Raw genomic sequence first — 22,279 nt, 5'->3', positions numbered from 1 at the left:
ATTTAAACAGAGGCCTAACATTACTCACACTGTACTTTTGTCAAGTTAAATGCATTAGCTTTTAAGTTCCACATTTCAGTATTCCAAAGCAATAAAAAGTCAAAATAAATGTTAAATGTTTGTCATTATTGGTTATGTGGTCATTACAGTGTATTCAGACGTGATTTCTATTTTCTCAACCCCGTTTTTTAAACATAAAGATTTTGGTCAAAGGGAAATATCATTTATTATCTCTATACAAGCCATTAATGTAGCTTTTTGTATAACATAGAACACAATAATTAGAAAATTTTCAGTATCAGACCTGAATATAACGTACAATTACAGATTATGAATATTTACTGAAGCCACTGAACAGACGACGGGGCGAGAACAGGACATTCACTCAATTCACAACAAATAGTGCAGCCAAAATGTGTGAACATAAGATGATCAAAAATGTTCTTATTAACCCCAAACCCCCACCTGAACCAAGCACTTTTTATGCAGTACGGCAACACCCACATCGAAAAAGCTGCTTGGAAAAAAAACACATCAAAAACAGGCCAAGAAAAAATATGAAAAAATGACAAAAAAGTGCTGAAAAAGTGACAAAAAAGCAACAAACAGGCAACAAAAGAGTTACAAAAACAGCACGGCAACAAGATCAGTTTGTAGCTTTCAAATGAGGCGTTGCACTGGCATATAAGGTGCAAGCTCCAGTCCAGAAGCTGTTAGATTTGGGTAAAGCTGACCTGGAGAAATTGCGCTGGGTTAAGGCGGGGGTTGAGAGGTTCAATGTACACGGTAACATGAACAAAACATTTCACAGTAAGGTTTTTGTCATACATAGTCATAGTCAACTTCATATTTAAAAACTAACATTAAAATCTTATGTCACACCACCACAAAATGACTTTGACTTTCAGCGCCAAGAGTCATTTTCATACCATGTTGTTTGCAAAGATAAAAATAAACTTGTCCCACTACATCACACCCAGAGAAACTACAGAGCAAATGTTAAATTACTGCAATATGGAAAGAAAGGCTCGTCTTTTAAGTAACATAAAGATGCTGTTAAAACTGAGGGGCTGGAGTTTTATTACTATTTGACTGAGCGCACTAAAAGCTTGTCAAAATGGTTCAACGACGCTCTGCACAGATGAAGTTGTATTTATTCTCTGAAGGCTTTTTTACCCACTTGTTGCTTCCCCCTCTCTCCATCGCCCCGTTTACTCCACAGTCGTTGTACCCGGGCTTTTTCCAGTTGTGATCATCACCATGGACGCAGTGGCCGCTGAGCCAGATCCACCTCCCCAGCAAGCACTTGTAGTGCAGCCCCACCCACACGAACTTACTGTCGGCCATCTTGGCTCTCTCCTGGACCATCCTCTGCAGGTTGGGGGTGTTGAACCAGGCCAAGTCCAGGTGGTGGTGTCTGCAGTAATCCATAGCGTCCTCCCAGGTCTTGTTCTCCTTCACCAGGATGATGAGCTCTGCACAAACACAAAAAAACATATACTACTTATGTGATAACAGAGCAGCTGAAGCCAGAAAGTGTTTAGTCCAAAATCATTGTGAAACAAAAAAACACATATAATCCCCAAACAGATCAGTCAGCAGCTCAGGGCACCACCTGTCCCTCTTTTGGTTGCACTGCACAGCCATTTGGACCTTAGTTCCCCATCCATCCATTTTCTTCCGCTTTATCTGGGGCCGGGTCACGGGGGCAGCAGTCTCAGCAGAGATGCCCAAACTTCCCGATCCACACACACCTCCTCCAGCTGTTCTGGGGGGACCCCGAGGCGACACCAGGCCAGCTCGGAGACATAGTCCCAACAGCTTGCCCTGGGCCTTCCACGAGGCCTTGTCCCACGAGGACATGCCTGGAAAAGGTGACCAGGAGGCATCCCAAACAGATGCCCTAGCCACCTCAGCTGGCTCCTTTCGACGTGAAGGAGCAGCGACTCTGCTCCGAGCTCCTCCCGCGTAACTGAGCTCCACACCCGATCTAGAAGGGTGCGCCCAGCCACTCTGCGACCCTTAGTTCCCCACTCCACCTATTAAGATAATGTCCCACTTTGTCAATAAAGTTAGATTTACATGAGAATGACAAATGATCCTCCTTGAGTGGGGGTCCCCAGATGATTTCAAGATGAAATAAAAAGAAAACTGTTGCTGCTGTTTGTAGTATATTTTTGAGTGTAAAACAGCATAAGTGAAACAAACGGTTTAAATAAATATTAACTTGATATTAAAATGTTTTTCTGCCCTAAAGCAGCATAAGACGCAGTAGCTTTATAAAGGGTGTCCCGAGTTGTTTACTTGTCAATTTTTGGGGTCCCAGCCAAAAATGTTTGGGTCCAAAGCACATTCAACTGCATGTTTTGATTTTTTTTTTCCAGTTTATCACTAAATTCAGCATTCATTTTGTCCGTTTTACACAATTATCATATTTTCCTCCCTTCCTCTGCTTAGAGTATTAGATTTGTTGTATCTAAGGCAGTAAAAATACTTAAAATTTGCTTAAATTGTGCAATATTGTGTGACCTATTTCTACCATTATTTGTAATTTTTGGAGCAAAATAGCTGAGGGAACACTTCAATGCTGATCTTTGCATCACAGTACAAATATTTGTTTAAAAAAAAGGACTTCAGCTATTGCTTTTGTGCTCCCGCAGTCACATGGTGTTTTAACAGAATGACTTCAGATGCTCTCCCTGTCCCTGGGCTCAAACGGGCAAACTTTGCACCACTGCCACCTGCATAATACTCCTCCACCCTCCATTTCTTTGAACAATCTACCTGCTGGAGTTCAATGCGTTTTTTTTTCTCCATTAAATAGTTAATTCATGGCACCTATTTGTGCGTAGGCCAAAGTATTTTATTGAGATACTCACTGTCGTAGCAGATGAAGGGGTGAGGGTGGTCACAGTGGTCACGGATCCATTGGCCCTGGGGTCCCAGTTTGGCACAGTTCTTATTGTCATGTACATAACCTTTAGTCAAATGTTGATCCCCTTGTTCCCAGTGTCTGAAAGAGGAATTGCTCCCGTCCGACCAGCCCCACGTGTCTCTGAACAGACCGGTCCACAGCAGTTTTTCGTTTGTATAGCACTCAGATGTGTCTGATCGTTCTTGGTCTCGCTGGTCTAGTTGGTCCAGTCCGCTGATCAGGTGGGTGTGGCGCTCTCTGCAGTAGTGCTGAGCTGCTGTCCAGTTTGCAAGGGTCGGGATGATTGTTGGGGATGAACCTGTGACACCTGACACAACACTATTGTGGTTAATATTGCAACATTTTTCATTGAAAGGATAGAAACGACAGTGTGAGTGTGTCCAGTTTACAACAGCAATAACAATGCTGATTTATCAATATCATTTTTAATTTTGAAGTACATGCAACATTTTTTCAAGGGACCACTTCTTACCATTGTAGCAGATGAAGCAGAGTTTAGCCCCACAGTCACTGGTAAACCACTTATTATTACTATTAAGAGATACGCAGTTTTCTGGTCCATTGTTATCATTCGGTTCCTCTTTCCCCGTATCCCCCCCCCATCTGCCTTCTGCCTCACTCTCATGAAACTCCACTCCAGGCTGAGACCAGTGCCACTCTCTGTCTCCAGTCTCGTTGCGGAGTCCGATCCAGGCTGCTCTCCCTTGTGCCGCTCGCTTGAGTCTGTCCAGGTCTTCCATGTCGCTCACCGTGGCCAAGCCGCTGTAGTGCTTTCTGCAGTGACTCCTCGCCTCACACCACGATTTGGACTCATTTATGAAGTGGAACACGTGCTCAAGAGACAGTGCAATGGCAAAATGACCTAAGAAGAGAAGACGTGTTTTATTGGATTTCAGATAATACCATATTAATGTAATTTGCTATTTTCTGTTACTCATGTGGTGAGTGGCGCGATCTTGATAATGTCATTTTAACCTCTTAACCTCCACCTGAACCGAGCACATTTTCTCCAGTTTGGCTTTGCCCGAATCGAAAAGCTTCTTGAAAACGTGGCAAAAACGCAAAGTGACCAAAGAATAACAGAAAGATGAAAAAATTACAAAAACAACACAGCATTAAAGAGACTAGATGCAAGTTGGTCATTTTTATACTCGCTACTGCCACCTCAGGTCTAACGCGTAACTGCAGCTTCTGTATTAAACTCGTGCATAACTTTTTTTCCTCTTTATCAGAAGAAACATTAGTGTGGCTTTAACCTCTTAAGCGCCGCCTTAACCAAGTGCATTTTCTCCATTTCAGCTTTACCCAAATCTAAAAGTTCACAGGCCAGTGTAATTAGGCCTACAAAGCATTTCTCTTCATTGCTTTTTTGTTGCATTTCACTCTTTTGTGTTTTCTATGGGGTTTTTTTTTGTTGCATGTTGATCGCTTTTTAGTCACTCTTTCTAGTCACTTTTTATTCTGTTGCTCTTCTGTGACGTTTTTGTTGCCTTTTCGTCGCTTTTTTGTCACTTTTCGAATATTCTTCACTCGCTTTTTTGTTGCGTCCGTGTCACTTTTTTGTCACGTTTTCGTCTCATTTTTGTTGCTATTTTGACACTTTTTTAAGAAGCTTTTAGGTTTGGGTAAAGCCAAAATTGGAGAAAGTGTGCTCAGTTAAGGTGGGGGTTAAGAGGTTAAGGAATGGTGTTCAATAGAAATGTGTGAGTTCTGGAAAATATTTGGCCTGTAGAATCGAATATAATGGAAAAATTGCCTTGTTTGTGATCTGTGTTTCCCTAAAGGTACTTATTTGGCCTTACAATGACTTTTCTGTTATGGGGGATTTTATACCAAGGACAAAAAATGAAAATAGACAAAGATTGAAATTTAAATAGGCTACTCACTCAATAGAAGAAGCCACAGATTCATCTCGATGCGACAGGGATTCAAAGTCTTTCAACAGCTTTTTCTGTAATTACACCACAGAACAAAAATTAGCAAAGGTGATCTGTTATTCATTCAACCGTGCAATTTAATGGGATAGTAAATACAGGATTCCACTTCATCGATGCCTTGACCAAGACACCAAATTCATCCAATTTTCTTAATCATGGCCAAATATGTGAATTTGTAGTTACTATTCTGGATGATTGAGAATTCTTTAAATAAAATAACTACATTTTGGCTCTTGTAAAGCAGACAGAGTAAGGAATAGACAGTGAAATACTAAAGCCTGGACAGACTCACCTGGTGCTGCTCTCTGGGGCTCTGCTGTCGTCCGCACCTCGAGGCTTCGTTATATGAATCTTCAGAGACAGCATCTTTGTGCAGGTTTTGAATATGAAAATGTGGTTTAGGCACAAAGAAACAACACAACATTATACGTGTGTCTCTATTTTTATTCTACATTTGCCTTTGACATCACATCAGATGCAAAATCTCCTAAAGCCTCAGGGACCTTTTCAAGAGAAATGATTAACACAAACATGTCACACAAAGCACACACTGAGAGCTCTTACATTTTTTACTGAATTGAACTCATTTTAAATAAGTTTCAGAATCAACCGTTTCTTTGCATAACAATCGGGTACATGAATTATATACTTGGTACAAAAGATCTTTTACTATGTTTTTTGATATTCATGCAACCTCATTTTTATTTAGACTTGAAACTTGTGGAACTGATTGAAATGAGAGGCAGACTTTACTGAAGACGTTTAATTTGCAGAAAGCCTCTCCCAGGCGATGACACGACAAACACAAAGTGACATGATGGACGTCTCTGTTTGAGCCCATGTGCAGCTCATTTGTGTCCACATTAAATTACCCATTGTTGTGACAAATAAACTATCGGCTATAGTTAATTAATCCAGGGAATGTACACAAGTTAACAAAACAGACCCAGGATAGTTATGCTAAGTTATTTAGTTGGATTTTGTAAAACCATGTAAGAGAAGCAATGAAAACATGAACTTAAGGGGGCAAGATGCATGTTAGCCATTTTATACTCACTACTGCCACCTCAGGTCTTATGTGTAACTGCAGCTTCTATATTAAGCTTGTGCATGACGGCACTGCTATGGAAGCCCGTTTCCGCCATGTTAAGAAATAAAAGCCTAACAGGAAGTCGAAATTTCGAGATTTCAACTCGTAATGTCGAGATTTAAACTCGTAGTATGAGTTTAAAAGTCGTAATTTAAACTCGAAATTTTGTGTTTTAAACACAAAATTATGACTTTAAATCTCGTAATTTCGACTTCCCGTTGGGCTTTTATTCTTTAACATGGCGGAAACGGGCTTCCATACACTTCAGACCCGAATTAACACCTTTTTGAGTGACAGTGCAGGATTTTAGAGGCAGTTGTGGTGAATATGTCTGGGCTCATTCTACACCTTAGGATATTGTTGAAACATGTAGGGGAAGGAAAATACATTATTTTAACATTTTTAAACTCCGTATAGTCCCTTTAAAGGTTAGGTTCCTTTATTTACACTCGTGGGTAAATTTGTCTTGCCATTCTAAGAACTAGTCAAAACATTAAAACACATTATACAAAGATAAAAGGCCCTATACCTGAATTTTTGTTTCCAAAGAAAGAATAAAAGAGCAAGTAAATTCAACACATTCTTAACATCCCATTTTTTAACAGTGATGAGTTTATAACACTTTTGGTAACACAATTATTTTACACCCTTGATGCGTCGAACCTGCCAAATCTAGTACAATGTAATCTGCTTTGTAACAATGTGTAATAACTTGTAGTTCATGCACAATGAATGTATTTGTAGTTTGGAGGTTCATAAGACAAAAGACCCTCACTCTAAGGGTCTTAAGTCTTATTACATTATGAACCTCTAAAGTACTCATTCAATTTAGTTTTTACTCACTTCTCTGCTTGTCCCAATTAACTGTAAACAAAAAATAAAATTGTTTGCTACCTATTGGCCAGGACTCCCTTGAAAAAGATGTTTGTAATCTCAATGGGACGTTCCTGGTTAAATAAAGGTTAAAAAAAAGAAAAGAAAAAAAAACCTCACAGGGTATTTTTCCCCTTTATTTTATTATAGGCTACTAACACACACCATATTACTAACATTGTTTGAACAAAAAAAAGAAATACACACATGTAACATTTGTATTTAAAACACAGGCCCAACATTACTCACACATATATATCTATTTTTTTTCATCCCTTGTCAAGTTAAATGCATTTGGTTTTAAGTCCCACATTGGTTATAAGGTCAGTACAGTGTAATTAGATTTGATTTCTATTTTATTATGTAGCAGTCTGATACTTTAAATGTAGCAGTAAAATTGAGATGGAAAAACTGAGACGTCATCAGACCCTGTTCAAAAACTCTGATTCCACTGCTCTCAACCCCGTTTTTAAACATAAAGGTTTTGGTCAAAGGGAAATATCATTTATTGTCATTGTATACAAGCCATTAATGTAGCTTTTTGTACAAAATAAAAAATAATTAGAACATTTTCAGTATCAGACCTGAATATAACGTACAATTACAGGTTATGAATATTTAGTGAAGCCACTGAACAGACGACGGGGCGAGAACAGGACATTCACTCAAACATTACAACAAATAGTGCAGCCAAAATGTGTGAACATAAGACGATCAAAAATGTTCTTATTAACCCCAAACCCCCACCTGAACCAAGCACTTTTTATCCAGTATGGCAACACCCACATCGAAAAAGCTGCTTGGAAAAAAAACACATCAAAAACAGAAACAAGAGTGACAAAAAATGATGAAAATGTGACAAAGAAGAGACCAGAAAGTGACAGAAAATGATGAAAAAGTGAAAAAAGACACAAAAAAGTGACAGAAATCATGCAAAAGTGACAAAGAAGCAACAAAAGAGACAAAAGAGTGACGAAAAAGTGACAAAAAGGTGATGAAAAAATGACAAAAGCAACAAAAGAGTGACAAAAAATCTTGAAAAAATGACCAAAAATTGATGTAAAAGTGACAAAAAGTGATGTAAAAGTGACAAAAAAGAAACAAAAGAGTGACAAAAAAGAAAAGGGTGACAACAAATGATGAAAAAGTGACAAAAGCAACAACAAAGTCACAAAAAAAAGTGATGAAGTGAAAAAAAAAGCCGCAAAAAGCTAAAAAAAAAAAAAGAAGATCTGTTTATCCGTTTGTAGCTTTCAAATGAGGCGTTACACTGGCATATAGGCTGTAAGCTCCAGTCCAGAAGCTTTTAGATGTAGATTTTTTTAGACAAAAAGGTGATGAAAACGTGACAAAAAAAGAGACAAAAAGTGATGAAAAAGTGACAAAAAAGAAACTAAAAAGTGACAAGGATTTGGGTAAAGCTGACCTGGAGAAATTGCGCTGGGTTAAGGCGGGGGTTGAGAGGTTAAACGTACATGGTAACATTACATTCACAGTAAGGTTTTTGTCATACATAGTCATAGTCAACTCCATATTCAAAAAGGCGTAACAGTAAGATCATTGTTCACACCACGGTCGATGTGACATTTCCCTATGAAAATGATTCAGCATGCAAGAGTCATTTTCATACCATGTTGTTTGCAAAGATAAAAATAAATCTGTCCCACTCCATCACACCCAGAGAAACTACAGGGCAAATGTTAAAGGTTTTATAACTATTTGACAAGCCTTTTCCAGATTTTCATTTTTCTATCAATCTACTGAGCGCACTGTGGACTCAAAGCTTGTCAAAATGGTTCAACAACGCTCTGCACAGATGAAGTTGTATTTCTCCTCTGAACGCCTTTTGACCCACTTGTTGCTTCCCCCTCTCTCCATCGCCCCGTTTACTCCGCAGTCGTTGTTCCCACGCGTTTTCCAGTTGGGATCATCACTCGCGACGTAGTGGCCGCTGACCCAGAGCCACTCCTCCAGGAAGCAGGTGTAGTGCAGCCCCACCCACACAACCTCACTGTCGGCCATCTTGGCTCTCTCCTGGACCATCCTCTGCAGGTTGGGGGTGTCGAACCAGGCCAGGTCCCGGTGGTGGCGTCTGCAGTAATCCATAGCGTCCTCCCAGGTCTTGTTCTCCTTCACCAGGATGAAGAGCTCTGCACAAACACAAAAAAACATATACTTCTTAATGTCATAACAGCTGAAGTCAGAAAGTGTTTAGTCCTTAGTTCCCCGCCCCACCTATTTAGATAATGTCCCACTTTGTCAATAAAGTTAGATTTACATAGAGAATGACAAATGATCCCCCCGTGTTTCCCAGTTCCCCATTTTGTCTGTTTTACACAATAATTTTGTCTAATTTGGCGAATATCCACATTTTCCTCCCTTCCTCTGCTTAATCTAATGGATTTAAAGCATTTAAGGCATTAAAAATAACATAATTTTTCTTACTCCTCCTCCGCCTCGTCATTAAAAAAAAAAAAAAAAAAACACCTGTTAATTCATGGCATTGTTGTATGCTGGCCACAGTATTTTCTTTGAGATACTCACTGTCGTAGCAGATGAAGGGGTGAGGGTGGTCACAGTTGTCACGGATCCATTGGCCCTGGGGTCCCAGTTTGGCACAGTTCTTATTATCATGTACATAACCTTTAGTCAAATGTTGATCCCCTTGTTCCCAGTGTCTGAAAGAGGAATTGCTCCCATCCGACCAGCCCCAGGTGTCTCTGAACAGACCGGTCCACAGCAGTTTTTCCTCTTCATAGCAATGAGCTATGTCTGGTAGTTCTTGGTCTAGCTGGTCCAGTCCGCTGATCAGGTGGGTGTGGTGCTCTCTGCAGTAGTGCTGAGCTGCTGTCCAGTTTGCAAGTGTCGGGATGATTGTTGGGGATGAACCTGTGACACAACACTATTGTGGTTAATATTGCAACATTTTTCATTGAAAGGATAGAAACGACAGTGTGAGTGTGTCCAGGTTACAACAGCAATAACAATGCTGATTTATCAATATCATTTTTAATTTTGAAGTACATGCAACATTTTTTCAAGGGACCACTTCTTACCATTGTAGCAGATGAAGCAGAGTTTAGCTCCACAGTCACTGGTAAACCACTTATTATTATTATTAAGAGATACGCAGTTTTCTGGTCCATTGTTATCATTCGGTTCCTTGTTCCCCTTCTCCCCCCCCCATCTGCCTTCTGCCTCACTCTCATGAAACTCCACTCCAGGCTGAGACCAGTGCCACTCTCTGTCTCCAGTCTCGTTGCGGAGTCCGATCCAGGCTGCTCTCCCTTGTGCCGCTCGCTTGAGTCTGTCCAGGTCTTCCATGTCGCTCACCGTGGCCAAGCCGCTGTAGTGCTTTCTGCAGTGACTCCTCGCCTCACACCACGATTTGGACTCATTTATGAAGTGGAACACGTGCTCAAGAGACAGTGCAATGGCAAAATGACCTAAGAAGAGAAGACGTGTTTCATTGGATTTCAGATAATACCATATTAATGTAATTTGCTATTACTCAGATGGTGACTGGTGCTATCTTGATAGTGTCATTTAAAGGAATGGTGTTCAACAGAAATGTGTGAATTGTGATGTATGGGAAAAGTATTTTGTTTGTGTTCTGTGTTTCCCTAAAGCAGTGGTTCTCAACCTAGGGGTCGGGACTCCCAAGGGGGTCGCGAGACAAATTTTGGGGGGTCGCCAGATCATTTAGATCAAATATACATATTTTCATTAGCATATAATCTAATGTTTTATTGTAGCATGTGTTTGCCATTTTACCAGAGTGCCATTATTTCATCGTAGTTTGATGAATTTTATTGAAGCCATTTGTTTTTTTCTTTGTTTTTTAAGAATTATGTAGGCTAATGTTCCTATTTTTCACGGTGTGACCTGGGCGGGGGGTCACGAACCCCTTTATCTGTTATAATGGGGGTCGCGGCTCCAAAAGGTTGAGAACCACTGCCCTAAGGGTACTTTGTTTGGTCTTACAATGACTTTTCTGTTACAGAGGATTTTCATTTCTCAAGGACAAAAATAAAGTAGACAAAAATTTAAATAGGCTACTCACTCAATAGAAGAAGCCACAGATTCATCTCGATGCGACAGAGATTCAAAGTCTTTCAACAGCTTTTTCTGTAATTACACCACAGAACAAAAATTAAACAAAGTGATCTGTTATTCATTCAACCGTGCAATTTAATGGGATAGTAAATACAGGATTCCACTTCAATGCCTTGACCAAGACACCAAATTCATCCAATTTTCTTAATCATGGCCAAATATGTGAATTTGTAATTACTCTTCTGGATGATTGAGAATTCTTTAAATAAAATAACTACAGTTTGGCTCTTGTAAACCAGACAGAGTAAGGAATAGACAGTGAAATACTAAAGCCTGGACAGACTCACCTGGTGCTGCTCTCTGGGGCTCTGCTGTCGTCCGCACCTCGAGGCTTCATTATATGAATCTTCAGAGACAGCATCTTTGTGCAGGTTTTGAATATGAAAATGTGGTTTAGGCACAATGAAACAACACAACATTATATGTGTGTCTCTATTTTTATTCTACATTTGCCTTTGACATCACATCAGATGCAAAATCTCCTACAGTGACCATTGTATGGAAGCCTCAGGGACTTTTCCAAGATAAATGATTAACTCAAACATGTCACACAAAGCTCACACTGAGAGCTCTTGAAATGAAAATAAGTCAAGTTTCAGAATCAACTTTTTCTTTGCAAAGCAATCGTGCACATATTAAACATTTACTTGTGGTACATACGATCTTTAAAGTCTTTTTGATATTCATGTAACCTCATTTTTAGCAGACCCAGGATAGTGATGCTAAGCTGTTTAGTTGGATTTTGCAAAACCATGTAAGAGAAGCAATGAAAACATGAACTTAAAGGCCCTATACCTGATTTTTTGTTTCCAAAGAATAAAAGAGAAAGCAAGTAAATTCAATTGCCAGTTTTGGTCCATTCTCAGTCTGAAAACACATTTTTAACATTCCTTTTTTTGTTTACAGTCATGAGTTTATAACACTTGTACCTATGTAGTACATACACCATGAAATAAAATGTATTTGTACTTTGGAGGTGCATAATGTTATAAGACAAAAGACTCACATTCACATTGTACTAAGTTTATTTAGGTGCCATGTATCAAGGTAGAGAAAAATAAAGTGTAACCACAACTTTCACAACTGGCACTGTGACAAAAATGTGCGAAAACTATCCTGCAGGCTCATGAAATTGATATGAATGCTTTGTAACTAGATTCATAGAATCTTTTCAAACTATCTTGGTTTACAAGGAAGGAGGATGAAAGAAATTCTGTTCTTATACTAGAAATAAAATCAGGTATAGAGCCTTGAACAACATCATAATGAAATAATGGGACAAAGTAACTTTAATGCCGGCTCTGTCTCTAAAGTTCATATATTTGTTACTTGTGTCATTCATAAACTTGCAGTACCATCTCTGGCCTGAGGGAAACACCAATAACTTTTCTTAAATTAACACATTCTCATCTTTACAGACTCTATGATACAGACATATTATATGTTTTCCATTGGCTTGTACTATAGTATTAAATACTCAGCACAGGGACAATTGATGATTTTAAACAAAGTGCAAAAAAGCCCTCGAGCAAATACAAAACAATGCCAAACAAAAATGCACAGTAAAAATAAAGTTGCTTTGTTTCATAATTCAACCGTTTGAGATGAGTATAAATAAATCGGGCTCTGCGACAGAAGAACTGAGAGAGTCTTGATCACTGGCAGTAGAAGGTGAGCACGTTTTGCTGGTTTCCTCTTATGAGCACCGCGGGGCAGTGCAGGCCACAGGTCAGAGTGTCGAGCCAGGCCATGTACAGCGCACTGGGGCAGTCGCTTTGGGGGACCGGGAGGCTCCTGAAACACATGTTGCATACGTTAATACAGAAATAGAGTGAACGCTCAGATACATGACGTTTGAAACTTGTATGTTTGTTATGTTTGCATTTCACAAACATCAGTCATGTTTTGAACAAATAAAGGGCTTTGTGTTGGGAAGATCATACTCACACAAGAACAAGCGCAGCATGTTGAGAATTTTTCCTGATGATTTCATTCAATCTGACTTTTCTCTCCGACTGTGAATGCAAGACAAATATATATCTGTATATCTGCAATAGGCATATAGTCAGACTTTACTGCAAGTCACTAGGCTGGCTAAGTTTTCGCATGGATTTGGGGACCAATCACAGAATGAGGATGGACGGCAAGACGATGACTCACTCACGCGACTCCATCTTTTGATCAAGCTTTAGTCCGTGTTCTAAATAGTTTAGCTCGAAAGTTTACTGCGTGCCGGGTACGTCATACGTCATCTGATGCGATGATATGATTGGCAAAGGCTACGTGCAGACGCATATGAGTTATATTTAGTCCACACCTCTGGACTAAATATAACTTGTGATTTTAGTCACAGTATTTTTAAAACAATTACCTGAAGCTGAAGTATTCCAGTTTAGCCTTTGAACTATTACAATACACTGGTCTCAAATATAGACCAACCTTAAGTTTGAAAGCCTCAAACTCTTTGTCTGATATTTTCCATGGGTAAGTCTGTCTCAGCTCCTGGAGGCACACACCGTCCTGCTGTTCATCATGCAGCCTGAAGGGGGCGACACTCTCCAAAAACCTGTTTAAACTGTCAATCATCAAGAGAGACAAAGGAAAGTGAGTAGAATAAAATGTTCCAAAATGAAAAGGATTGATATTGTAGATTTGGAGCCTGCCTTTTTGCTTGTGGACGCTTTTCACTGTCTGTCATGACGATGACATCATTGAAATCCAGACGAAACTGCTTCAACAAAGCCAACATTCTGCAGAGGAAAATACAGATGTGTTACCACAAAGAGGTTTCTGATTGTATGAATTACTATGTTTTACATGGACAGAGATGGAGGTAAGCAAAATAAAGCAAAAATAAAGTGGACATATTCTGGGTGCCTTAAACCCGACCAGACCCAAGCACATTTTCTCCAATTTGGCATCACCCAAATCTAAAAGCTTCTTGAAAAAAACGTCAAAATAGAGACAAAAACATGCCGGCAAAGCAACAAAAGAGCAACAAAACAACCAGCAAAAATGTGTCATAAACACGACAACAACGTGATAAAAGAAAAAGTTTAGAGGAGTTTTGAAGGTCTTAACTTTCAAATGAGGCGCTACTCTGGCCTATAGTCTGTAAACTCCAGTCGAGAAGCATTTAGATTTGGGTAAAGCTGACAAACATGATACTGACTTTGGCGAGTAACATCTCACAACGTACTCGTTTCTACCATCCTCCATGTTTTGTTCATTTCCAACAATGAAGACTCTGACTTTACTGTGTCGCCATCTTTTCCCCCTCGTCAACAAATATGGCACCAGGAGGGTCAGACCTAAACAGGAAAGTTATACGCATTTGAAACAGAGTACACTATATTACTGAATTCGAGTAAGTTCCTGTTATAACTACAGTTGTAAATCAAACACCACAATGTTAATGTTTGGATGTAAAATGTTTTAACAACTTGATGCTCACCTCCATCATCCGCGATCCAGTACACGTCTATGGTCTTCTTCCCCTGGTCGTTCTGGAATACAGTTTTGACCTGATCGCTGCTGCCTTTATCAGAAACGTCATCGGCTGTAGAGTAAACGGTGAGACATTTTCGTTATATAGCCCAGAATTACATTTAAAGATATGAAAAACAATCAAAACAAAACCTGAGTCTCTTTCTGGAGACTGTTGGTCTTCAATTTCTAGGGCTTCATCAGGTTCAAAGCCCTGGTTCACTGGAAAATACATGAATTAGTATAAAATGTAGCCTAATTTGTATTATTTATTATGATTTATACTATTTTCAATGCAATAAATACAGACCTTCAAAGTCAAACTGGTCCAAGACATCTTGTCCATCCACCATTCTTAATATGCACAGACAGTAGTTGGAGTCAAACGTATCACTGAAGAAAGATGTAGAGAGATGAAGTCCAATAAAAGTTATGATTCTTTTTGGACTATAGATGCTGTATATTTTACTTACTAAATGGTGTTGATGTAATCTTCAATGCTTTCTGGAGAACTTTCCCTCCAGTTTGCCTTAAATCCCAGGACTAGAGTGTTGGGCTTCAGTTTTCCGAGTCCAGACGCCTTCACAGACAGATATGTTAGAAACCATCATGTGTTACAGCTTAAATTATTTCATGGAGCTTCACCTGCAGCAAGTATCGCGCTCCGACCCGCAGGCTGTCACTGATGAAAGGCGTGTAAAACGAGCGCACCTTCCTCTGGTTCAACCACTTCAGTAACCAGTCAGTGGCATTTTGGGCACGATTTTTTCTGTCCTGCTCCTAAAGTTGAAATAAGAAATGAATAATGGGGTTAATATGGGGGTAAATGGGGGTTAATAAACCCCCGTAGGAACAAGCCCTTTTTCTGCAAATAACAAATCATTGGCTCTCAAGTCAAATTCAAGTTTAAGTCCTATACGTCCTCATTTCGTGTCCTTTCAAGACTTTGTACTGACTTAGAAAATGCAAGATTTAAATCATATTTTCCATCAGTTGAACATTTGGTTTGTGCAGGAAGCTGCTGTATGTTTCTGCTGCACAGAGAAGACTTGAGCAGAAGGGTTAAATGGGTCAAATCACTGCTAATAAATACAGCCTTTTTCCTTTTTGTATTAAAGCCACACCACATAGAATTTTACCCAATAAATATTAAAATAAAATACAAGCATTCATTTTCTGACAGATATTTTCATAATTGTAAAATACCTCATAAATGTACAAACAAACATATGCCTTTGCCATGAGCGGCTCAGCTCTCCTAAGACAAGACTGTAACTTTACCGGGAGTGGGTACGTCTCCTGCTCGTCTCCATGGAAATGTGACTAAAGTCAGCAGAATTGGAGATTTAAACAGGCTAGGTCCTCATTCAGATCCATTCTTTGATTACTCTGCAGTATTAGCCTTTTCTGTGTTGAGCTGGTCATTAGGAGCATGTTTTGTACTGATGGCAACAGTATAGTACAAAATGTTACGCAGTGTGCCTTTAAGTTCTATGTTTTTGTGGCTTTTTTGTTGCATTTTCATCACTTTTTTGTCACTTCTCTGTTACTCTTTTGTTGCTCTTTGGTCACTTTTTTGTTGAGTTTTCTGTTAATCTTTTGATGCATTTTCGTCACTTTTTGCTGCTATTTCTACGCTTTTTTCAAGATTCTTTTAGATTTGGGTAATTTCAACCTGGAGCAAATGTGCATGGTTCTAGAGGTTAAGCATAACTGACTGCGGTGGCTTACCGTGAGAATATCCCCGCAGATCATGAGGCTCATTTGTTTTGTAAAGGAGCCGACAAAGTCCACGAGCGCGGGACGCTGGTTCGGCGGTCCAGTCAACACCAAACACTGAGGCCTAGAGAGAACATAAAGAAGATAAAATCAATCAATAAATGACAGAATATGATTATTTCATTGTCAAAGTTTAAAATATTACCTGAAGTTCTTCACGTGGTCTTCGACACCGGATAAGGAGACAGAGTAGGACAGAGCCATGTTGTAGGTACCAGCCTGGACAGACGAGCCCCAGTTCACCTCTGTGGGAAAATTAGAAAATGGTGAACCAAAAGAGTGTTCTACTAATGAATGAACTTAATAATCAAACTCACTTGGCTTGGTGTAATTGACGTATCCAAAGAGGAAGAAGATGATGCCAAAGGTGACCAGAGCAGCCCACCAGGTGAAGAGGAACATCAGCACTATGGAGATCACGGCTCCAAACAGAGCTGCCCATTTGCTGTAGTAGTGAAATGCCGGCCTCCAACCTCAAGGGGGCACCAGAACACAGCTCATTATTAGTAATACAACAGCCTACTAAATACGTCCTAAAATGTTGAGAGGGAAATCTTTCGTTTGGCTAGTTGTACACAGTTTAAGGGATAAAAAACCCATTGTGAATTACCAGGGGAGTTTGTAATTGATGCATGGAAGCAGCTAAAGTTGATGAGACCGTAGGAGCAGAGGAAGAAGTTTGAAATCAGAGCAGCGATGGTGTTGAGCTCGGCTGAAAAGAGAAATAGATTCACAGCAAAATCTTCAACATATCACTATATTGTTATAAGAAAGTAAAGTATCATGCACTTACCAATCAAAATGAAGCCCACAGCGATGATGAAGCAGAGTAAATAGGCTCTAAGGGGCTCGTTATTTTTGCCATAACCTTTAGCGAAAACGACGATGTACGGGTAGAGTTTGTCCTTGCAAAGACACTGCGCAAAAGAGGCATGCATTCAATTTCTCAAGCATTTTGTGAGGCATCGATTGAGAGTGACTTTCAATACCTGAAATACTTTGGGGGCAGAGACGAGGAAGCCCAGAGCTGATGATAAACTGGCAGCAAAGACTCCGGCGGTGATAAGGTAGTAAAATCCAGAGAGCTGTCCAAGTAACTGCAGAAAAACAAATAGTATGAACAGTGAAGTTGTGGGAGTTTTCCATCACACAAAGGCTCTTAATCCGTCACCCGTACTGGTTTGTTTTAGTGTTAAGGACGTTGCACATCTCATTCCAAAAGAGGCTTCGTCAGCAACTCATGAGCTATTATCCACAGACTGGATCAACTACAGAGTTGCTTATCGCCTCACACCCCAACTTTCAGTAGCCTGATCCTAATTCAGATCAAGAACACTCTTTCTCCGAGCAAAGGGTTTTTATTTGTTTGTGTTTTGGCTTCAATAGGTTTTCCCAACAGTCCTTCCTAAACTGTTTTTTTTTTTTATTATTAACCCAGACTTACAAGATCGACACTGTCCTTGAAAATACCTTTAAGCTGTTGGCCAGCCCGTATTCGCACGACTGAGACTGGAGGCACTCCGTGAAGTTCCAGCCATATCTGCAGCCCAGACCGATGCAACCCTCTGTGCTGTTTCCTATGAAGTCCGTGATATTTCCGGACGCGTCTCGCACCGTACAGGCAGCTTAAACACACAGGGAAGGTTCAGATGGAATTACAATGGTGTCACGAATACACCAGCGTGGCCCCTTCCCTTAGCCCTGCTTCATTCAATGAGCTGCACTTAAAAAATCATCTCTTACCGTTGTACAGGCTGTTATTACCCCACTCATATTCTTTAACACTCCACTTTAGCTACCTTGCGTAATAGAAAATCGCTACATTTGTCTTTTTTCAAGGTTGCCAACCACAAATATACACTTAAGTCAATGTTAAGTAGCTAATGTGTTGTCAGGACACTTACCAGCTGTTAAAGAAATGCCCAGATAGCTGAGAGTTGTGAAGAATATAGCTGTCAGAGTGCCTTTGGGAATGGCCGACATGGGATCCTAGACAAAAACAGTTACATTGAGTATGTTTATTGGTTGTACATTTATCTAAATCTAAATCGGTGTCAGATTTGAACGACAATATTTTGAGATGTGATTTGAAATGACCAAAGTTACATCTACCATACTACAGTGCTCAAATCGTCAATGTCAATGTCAATTTTATTTATAAAGCACATTCAAAAACAACCATAGTCGACCAAAGTGCTGTACAAGAACAGTAACAATATGTACAATAAACACAATAAAACTTAAACACAGGTAATATATAAAGGCACAAACTGTGTCTGGTCTACATAGAGAGAAATTGACACCAAAATAAAAGTCCCATCTTATTCATTAGTTCAGCAGTTCATTAGGTCAACTTTCTTTCTAGCTAACTATTAACAGACAAAACACTTAAAATGTGTGTATTAAATTATATTCTTGTAATATTGCAAGTACCTGCTGAACAATGAGCTTTTATTTTGGCGTGCTAGATCGAAACAGGAAGTCACTTCTTGGGCCACATTGTTATGATTTGAAGCTATGCACAGTCAATTCTAATATGCTATATTAGAATCTATATTTTAAAATCTCTATTGTTTTTTTTAGAAACCCCAGAAAGTGGTGTTGACGACACAAGCTCGAGCTATATAAAGTCTGTTTTACCTTGAGATCTCCACAAATGTTGACCCCCGAAAGGATCCCAGTGGCTGATGGGAAGAAAATGGCAAACATCTGGAAGAAGTTGCCCTCTGGTCCTCTCCAATCCGGCATTAGGTTCGTCACAAAAATATCCGCTTTATTGAAAAGAACAACAGGAAATGTAGCTATTTCAAAATGTCGACCGTTTATGTTGAATTCTGACAATAATTTACCTCGATAACTGAAGATTCCCAGGGCTTGTTTCTGCTTCGGTGGGGGGAGGAATGTTCCCACAAAGTAGTTGGAAAGTGACACCAACAAAACCATAAAGAACAAAATCTGGGTCTAAAAAACAGAAGCGAGATAGTCAAGGTCAGACATTATGTGGGCCCACATGTATTAGGTAAAGTGAAAAGGTAATTATTGTTTACAATTGAACAACAAGGAGTCTTACCTTGGACTCCCACTCCATTCCCGCAAGTGAGATGAGCAGAAGAAGTGTTATGGTAATTACCCCAACGATACGCACGTCATTAGTATCATCCACAATCACTATGTCAAAATCCTGCAAAAACAAAACTTAGATATATATCTACAGTTGATACTAAGCCCCTATATAAATTAGTATTATGTCACTCCCTTCACCGTCTGATATAGAAATAAACTGGGACTAAAACTTATTAAATCAACTAATGACAAATGTAGCAGTACCCTGAGAAGATCCCGAACCACTTCTGCAAACCCGACCGTGTTGAGGGCACAGGCCAGAGCATTGGCAAAGGAGAACACCATTCCAATGGGCCCCCCAATCTCTGGGCCCAGAGAGCGCGAGATCATGAAATAAGCCCCGCCTACAACAAAACATATAGTACGTGTGTTAGCATATGGCTGATAGGAAGAAGATGTATCACTGTAGGTTATATGAAATGATATGACCTGAAATGACCCTTCCATTGGTGGCGATGGCAGAGACAGACAGAGCAGTGACTGTGGTTACTACAGAGGACATCAGGATGATCAGCCACGTCAACACTGCAAAACAGAAAAGAAGTCAACTATTATGTGGTTTATCATTTGGAAAATCTTCTGTACTGAATGGCAATGTAACATTAGTATACAATAGGTAGCTACATATGCACAATTGGGCTATTGTTAAATGTTATTGTACTCACAGATTCCAGCCTGGGACGTGATCCAGGATAAGCGAAGAAACAAGATCACGCCCCAGATATTCAGCATGCATCGTACCTGAAAATTCATATAAATTGAATTTATCACATTTTTTAAAGCAATAAAATAAATGTAATTCTGAAACTTCTGCTCACCATAACTCCTATGATCCATCCAAACCTCACAGGAGCCTTTTCATTGGTATCACTCTGGGCGTCTTCATCCGGAGCAGGCAAACTGTCCACCTCAACGTCTGTGTTTGCATCCTCTATCCCCAGCTCTCCATTCTTAAAAACAACAAAAACAATCCAGCTTTTTTTCTGTCTAAATATAAGGTAATACAGCAGCTATGTTGTACAGCTGAATCTTGAATTGAAAAAGAATAGATCATAGATAATAGCCATGTTTATACAAAACCTTTAATTTGAAATGGCTTAGTCGCACAGCAACATGACACAAATAGATAGATGCTCTATTACACTTGCATCATTGAAACAAACTACAGCTCCAGCTATGTTTTAGGATGTCAAAACTTGATGAACAAAGTCCAGGAAGTTTAATTCATTATGTTTTCGTGTCTGTGCTTATCTTTGTTGTGTTAGACAGATTTATTAAAATTGTTTACCTCATAGGCCTTGCGTAGGGTCTCTAGAGACGGCCTGCTCCTGACCTGCTGTCTGGGCAGGGAACTGGCGTAATGCTCCAGCTGAGGAGTTAGGTCCATGATGCTGTAGAAGGATGCTCTCCTCAACTCATGCCGAGAGCCTCTCTGTTCAGATAGACTACTGTAAAACAACAACAAACGATTTTAACATGTCTGAAACAGCGGCCCCACTTGTTTTAAGATTGATTTGATAACTCATTGTCCTCTCAGGAATGTACTGTGCAGTTATTTGTAGATCAAATAGGCAAATATTGTGGGTGTTATTCCAGACACAACACTTGTGCAGGCTGGGGACTGGGCATGGATCCCTTTGGTTGGATGACCACATTAATAACTTAATTTATTATAAGAATCTATTTAGCATACTTTCAGATTTCTGTTTTATTCTTCTAGATCAAAGCCATTAAATCCACGTGTAAGAAATTCATGTTTGTTTTAATAATAGTTCTGTCAATGGTGAAAACTAATGTATGCATGTTTTTTGTCCATTATGACCTACCGTAATTACCAAAGTTCACAAAGGAGCTAGCTTCTCCTTTTTTATTTTAACGCCAATAAACACGTGTAAGAATTGTCATTAAACGAGTTGTTCAAGTATTGCTATTAAACTAGTTGTCAAAGTATATCGGAAAGTAAAATTAGGTGTAATAGCTGTTTTAAACGTGTGCAATACAAATTGCTAGCACGTAGCAGTAGCATAGCATGGGGCGTCTACTAGCTTAGCATGCTACTACATGTTATTTTCACGTATTATAATCCTCTGTTTTATGTATATTTTTAAATATAACAAATACAGTCTTTATAATTGCATTCAAGTCATAAGTCTAACCAATCGTCTATCTCAGAGACGGTGATGGTGGGTGTGTCATGTCGGGGGCTCCTGGAGTACTGTGGAGGGCCCTCGTCTGTGGAGAAGTGCACACGCGGCAGGTTGGCCTGAGCCCGGCTGAGTCTGGAGGTCAACTGTCCCATGGTCCTGCTCCAAACAAGGTAAACATTATTTAGTCATTTTCAATAAGCATTAGAAGACATACGATCACACAGGCAGCTCAACAGAGATATTAATCAGGCCTGGATCATTGCAGCATCAGTTTAGGCCTGTCACAATCATGTTTTTAATGGCAAGATCTCTTTGTACCATTTTAATAATCTAAATTAGAAATATCTACTTTTTCCCCCTTAATCTGGTGTCTCCATAATATTAAAAGAAAAAAACCTGAATTAAACGAGATTTAGATATAGTGTTATCGAAATTTGATATAATGCAGTATAAAAACCAAACTGAATACCAAAGTTCAGCACACAACCTCACAGCATATGGAAAAAGAGTAAAGGCATTTTGAAAACAAACAGATGATTTGCCCTATCTCAGGTGCAGTACATCCAAGTGTTTTTGGAACAGTAAAAGAATGGTCGCCTCTCTGTTTCCTCCCTGTCCTTGGGAGGGTGCAGGACTGTGGGGCTGGAGCAGGTTGGACAGATAAATAAAACATATAATTCTAAGATCATTTTAAAATCAACAACTACTTCACAGAGATGTTATGAACTATGTGCCCTTATGTAACTGAATTTTTCCGGTACAATTCAGTCACCTGTACTAGCTTACCCTAATC

General features: G+C 39.5%; 3 protein-coding genes across 3 annotated transcripts; all 3 read right to left on the bottom strand.

Annotated features, from left to right (window-relative positions):
• Window positions 1-1,098: 1,098 nt before the first annotated feature.
• Window positions 1,099-3,675, bottom strand: LOC306981006 (putative C-type lectin domain family 20 member A; the record flags this gene model as incomplete). The annotated part of the gene is made up of 3 exons (XM_079580552.1): window positions 1,099-1,475; window positions 2,880-3,233; window positions 3,555-3,675. 3 exons carry the CDS (start codon window positions 3,673-3,675, stop codon window positions 1,123-1,125), a joined length of 828 nt encoding a protein of 275 aa, XP_079436678.1. The 3' UTR covers window positions 1,099-1,122.
• Window positions 3,676-8,632: 4,957 nt separating this feature from the next.
• LOC306981005 (putative C-type lectin domain family 20 member A) lies at window positions 8,633-11,312 on the bottom strand (the record flags this gene model as incomplete). The annotated part of the gene is made up of 4 exons (XM_079580551.1): window positions 8,633-8,985; window positions 9,380-9,724; window positions 10,039-10,281; window positions 11,276-11,312. The coding sequence occupies 4 exons, from the start codon at window positions 11,310-11,312 to the stop codon at window positions 8,633-8,635; spliced, it is 978 nt and encodes a 325-aa protein (XP_079436677.1).
• Window positions 11,313-12,606: 1,294 nt separating this feature from the next.
• Window positions 12,607-21,638, bottom strand: slc12a10.1 (solute carrier family 12 member 10, tandem duplicate 1; the record flags this gene model as incomplete). Its single annotated transcript, XM_079580550.1, has 27 exons — window positions 12,607-12,745; window positions 12,899-12,966; window positions 13,391-13,526; window positions 13,615-13,701; window positions 14,151-14,262; window positions 14,406-14,510; window positions 14,591-14,659; window positions 14,748-14,830; window positions 14,911-15,017; window positions 15,083-15,217; window positions 16,169-16,280; window positions 16,362-16,461; window positions 16,534-16,689; window positions 16,827-16,928; window positions 17,010-17,133; window positions 17,206-17,313; window positions 17,687-17,841; window positions 18,121-18,205; window positions 18,857-18,987; window positions 19,066-19,177; window positions 19,287-19,397; window positions 19,544-19,683; window positions 19,769-19,864; window positions 20,005-20,080; window positions 20,158-20,289; window positions 20,628-20,787; window positions 21,496-21,638. The coding sequence occupies 27 exons, from the start codon at window positions 21,636-21,638 to the stop codon at window positions 12,607-12,609; spliced, it is 3,084 nt and encodes a 1,027-aa protein (XP_079436676.1).
• Window positions 21,639-22,279: the final 641 nt, after the last annotated feature.

Source organism: Gobius niger (genome assembly GCF_951799975.1).
Source record: "Gobius niger genome assembly, chromosome: 21".
Classification (NCBI taxonomy): Eukaryota; Metazoa; Chordata; class Actinopteri; order Gobiiformes; family Gobiidae; genus Gobius; species Gobius niger.
The sequence above is the reverse complement of the archived record's forward strand: the minus strand, read 5'-3'. Positions and strand labels throughout refer to the sequence as shown.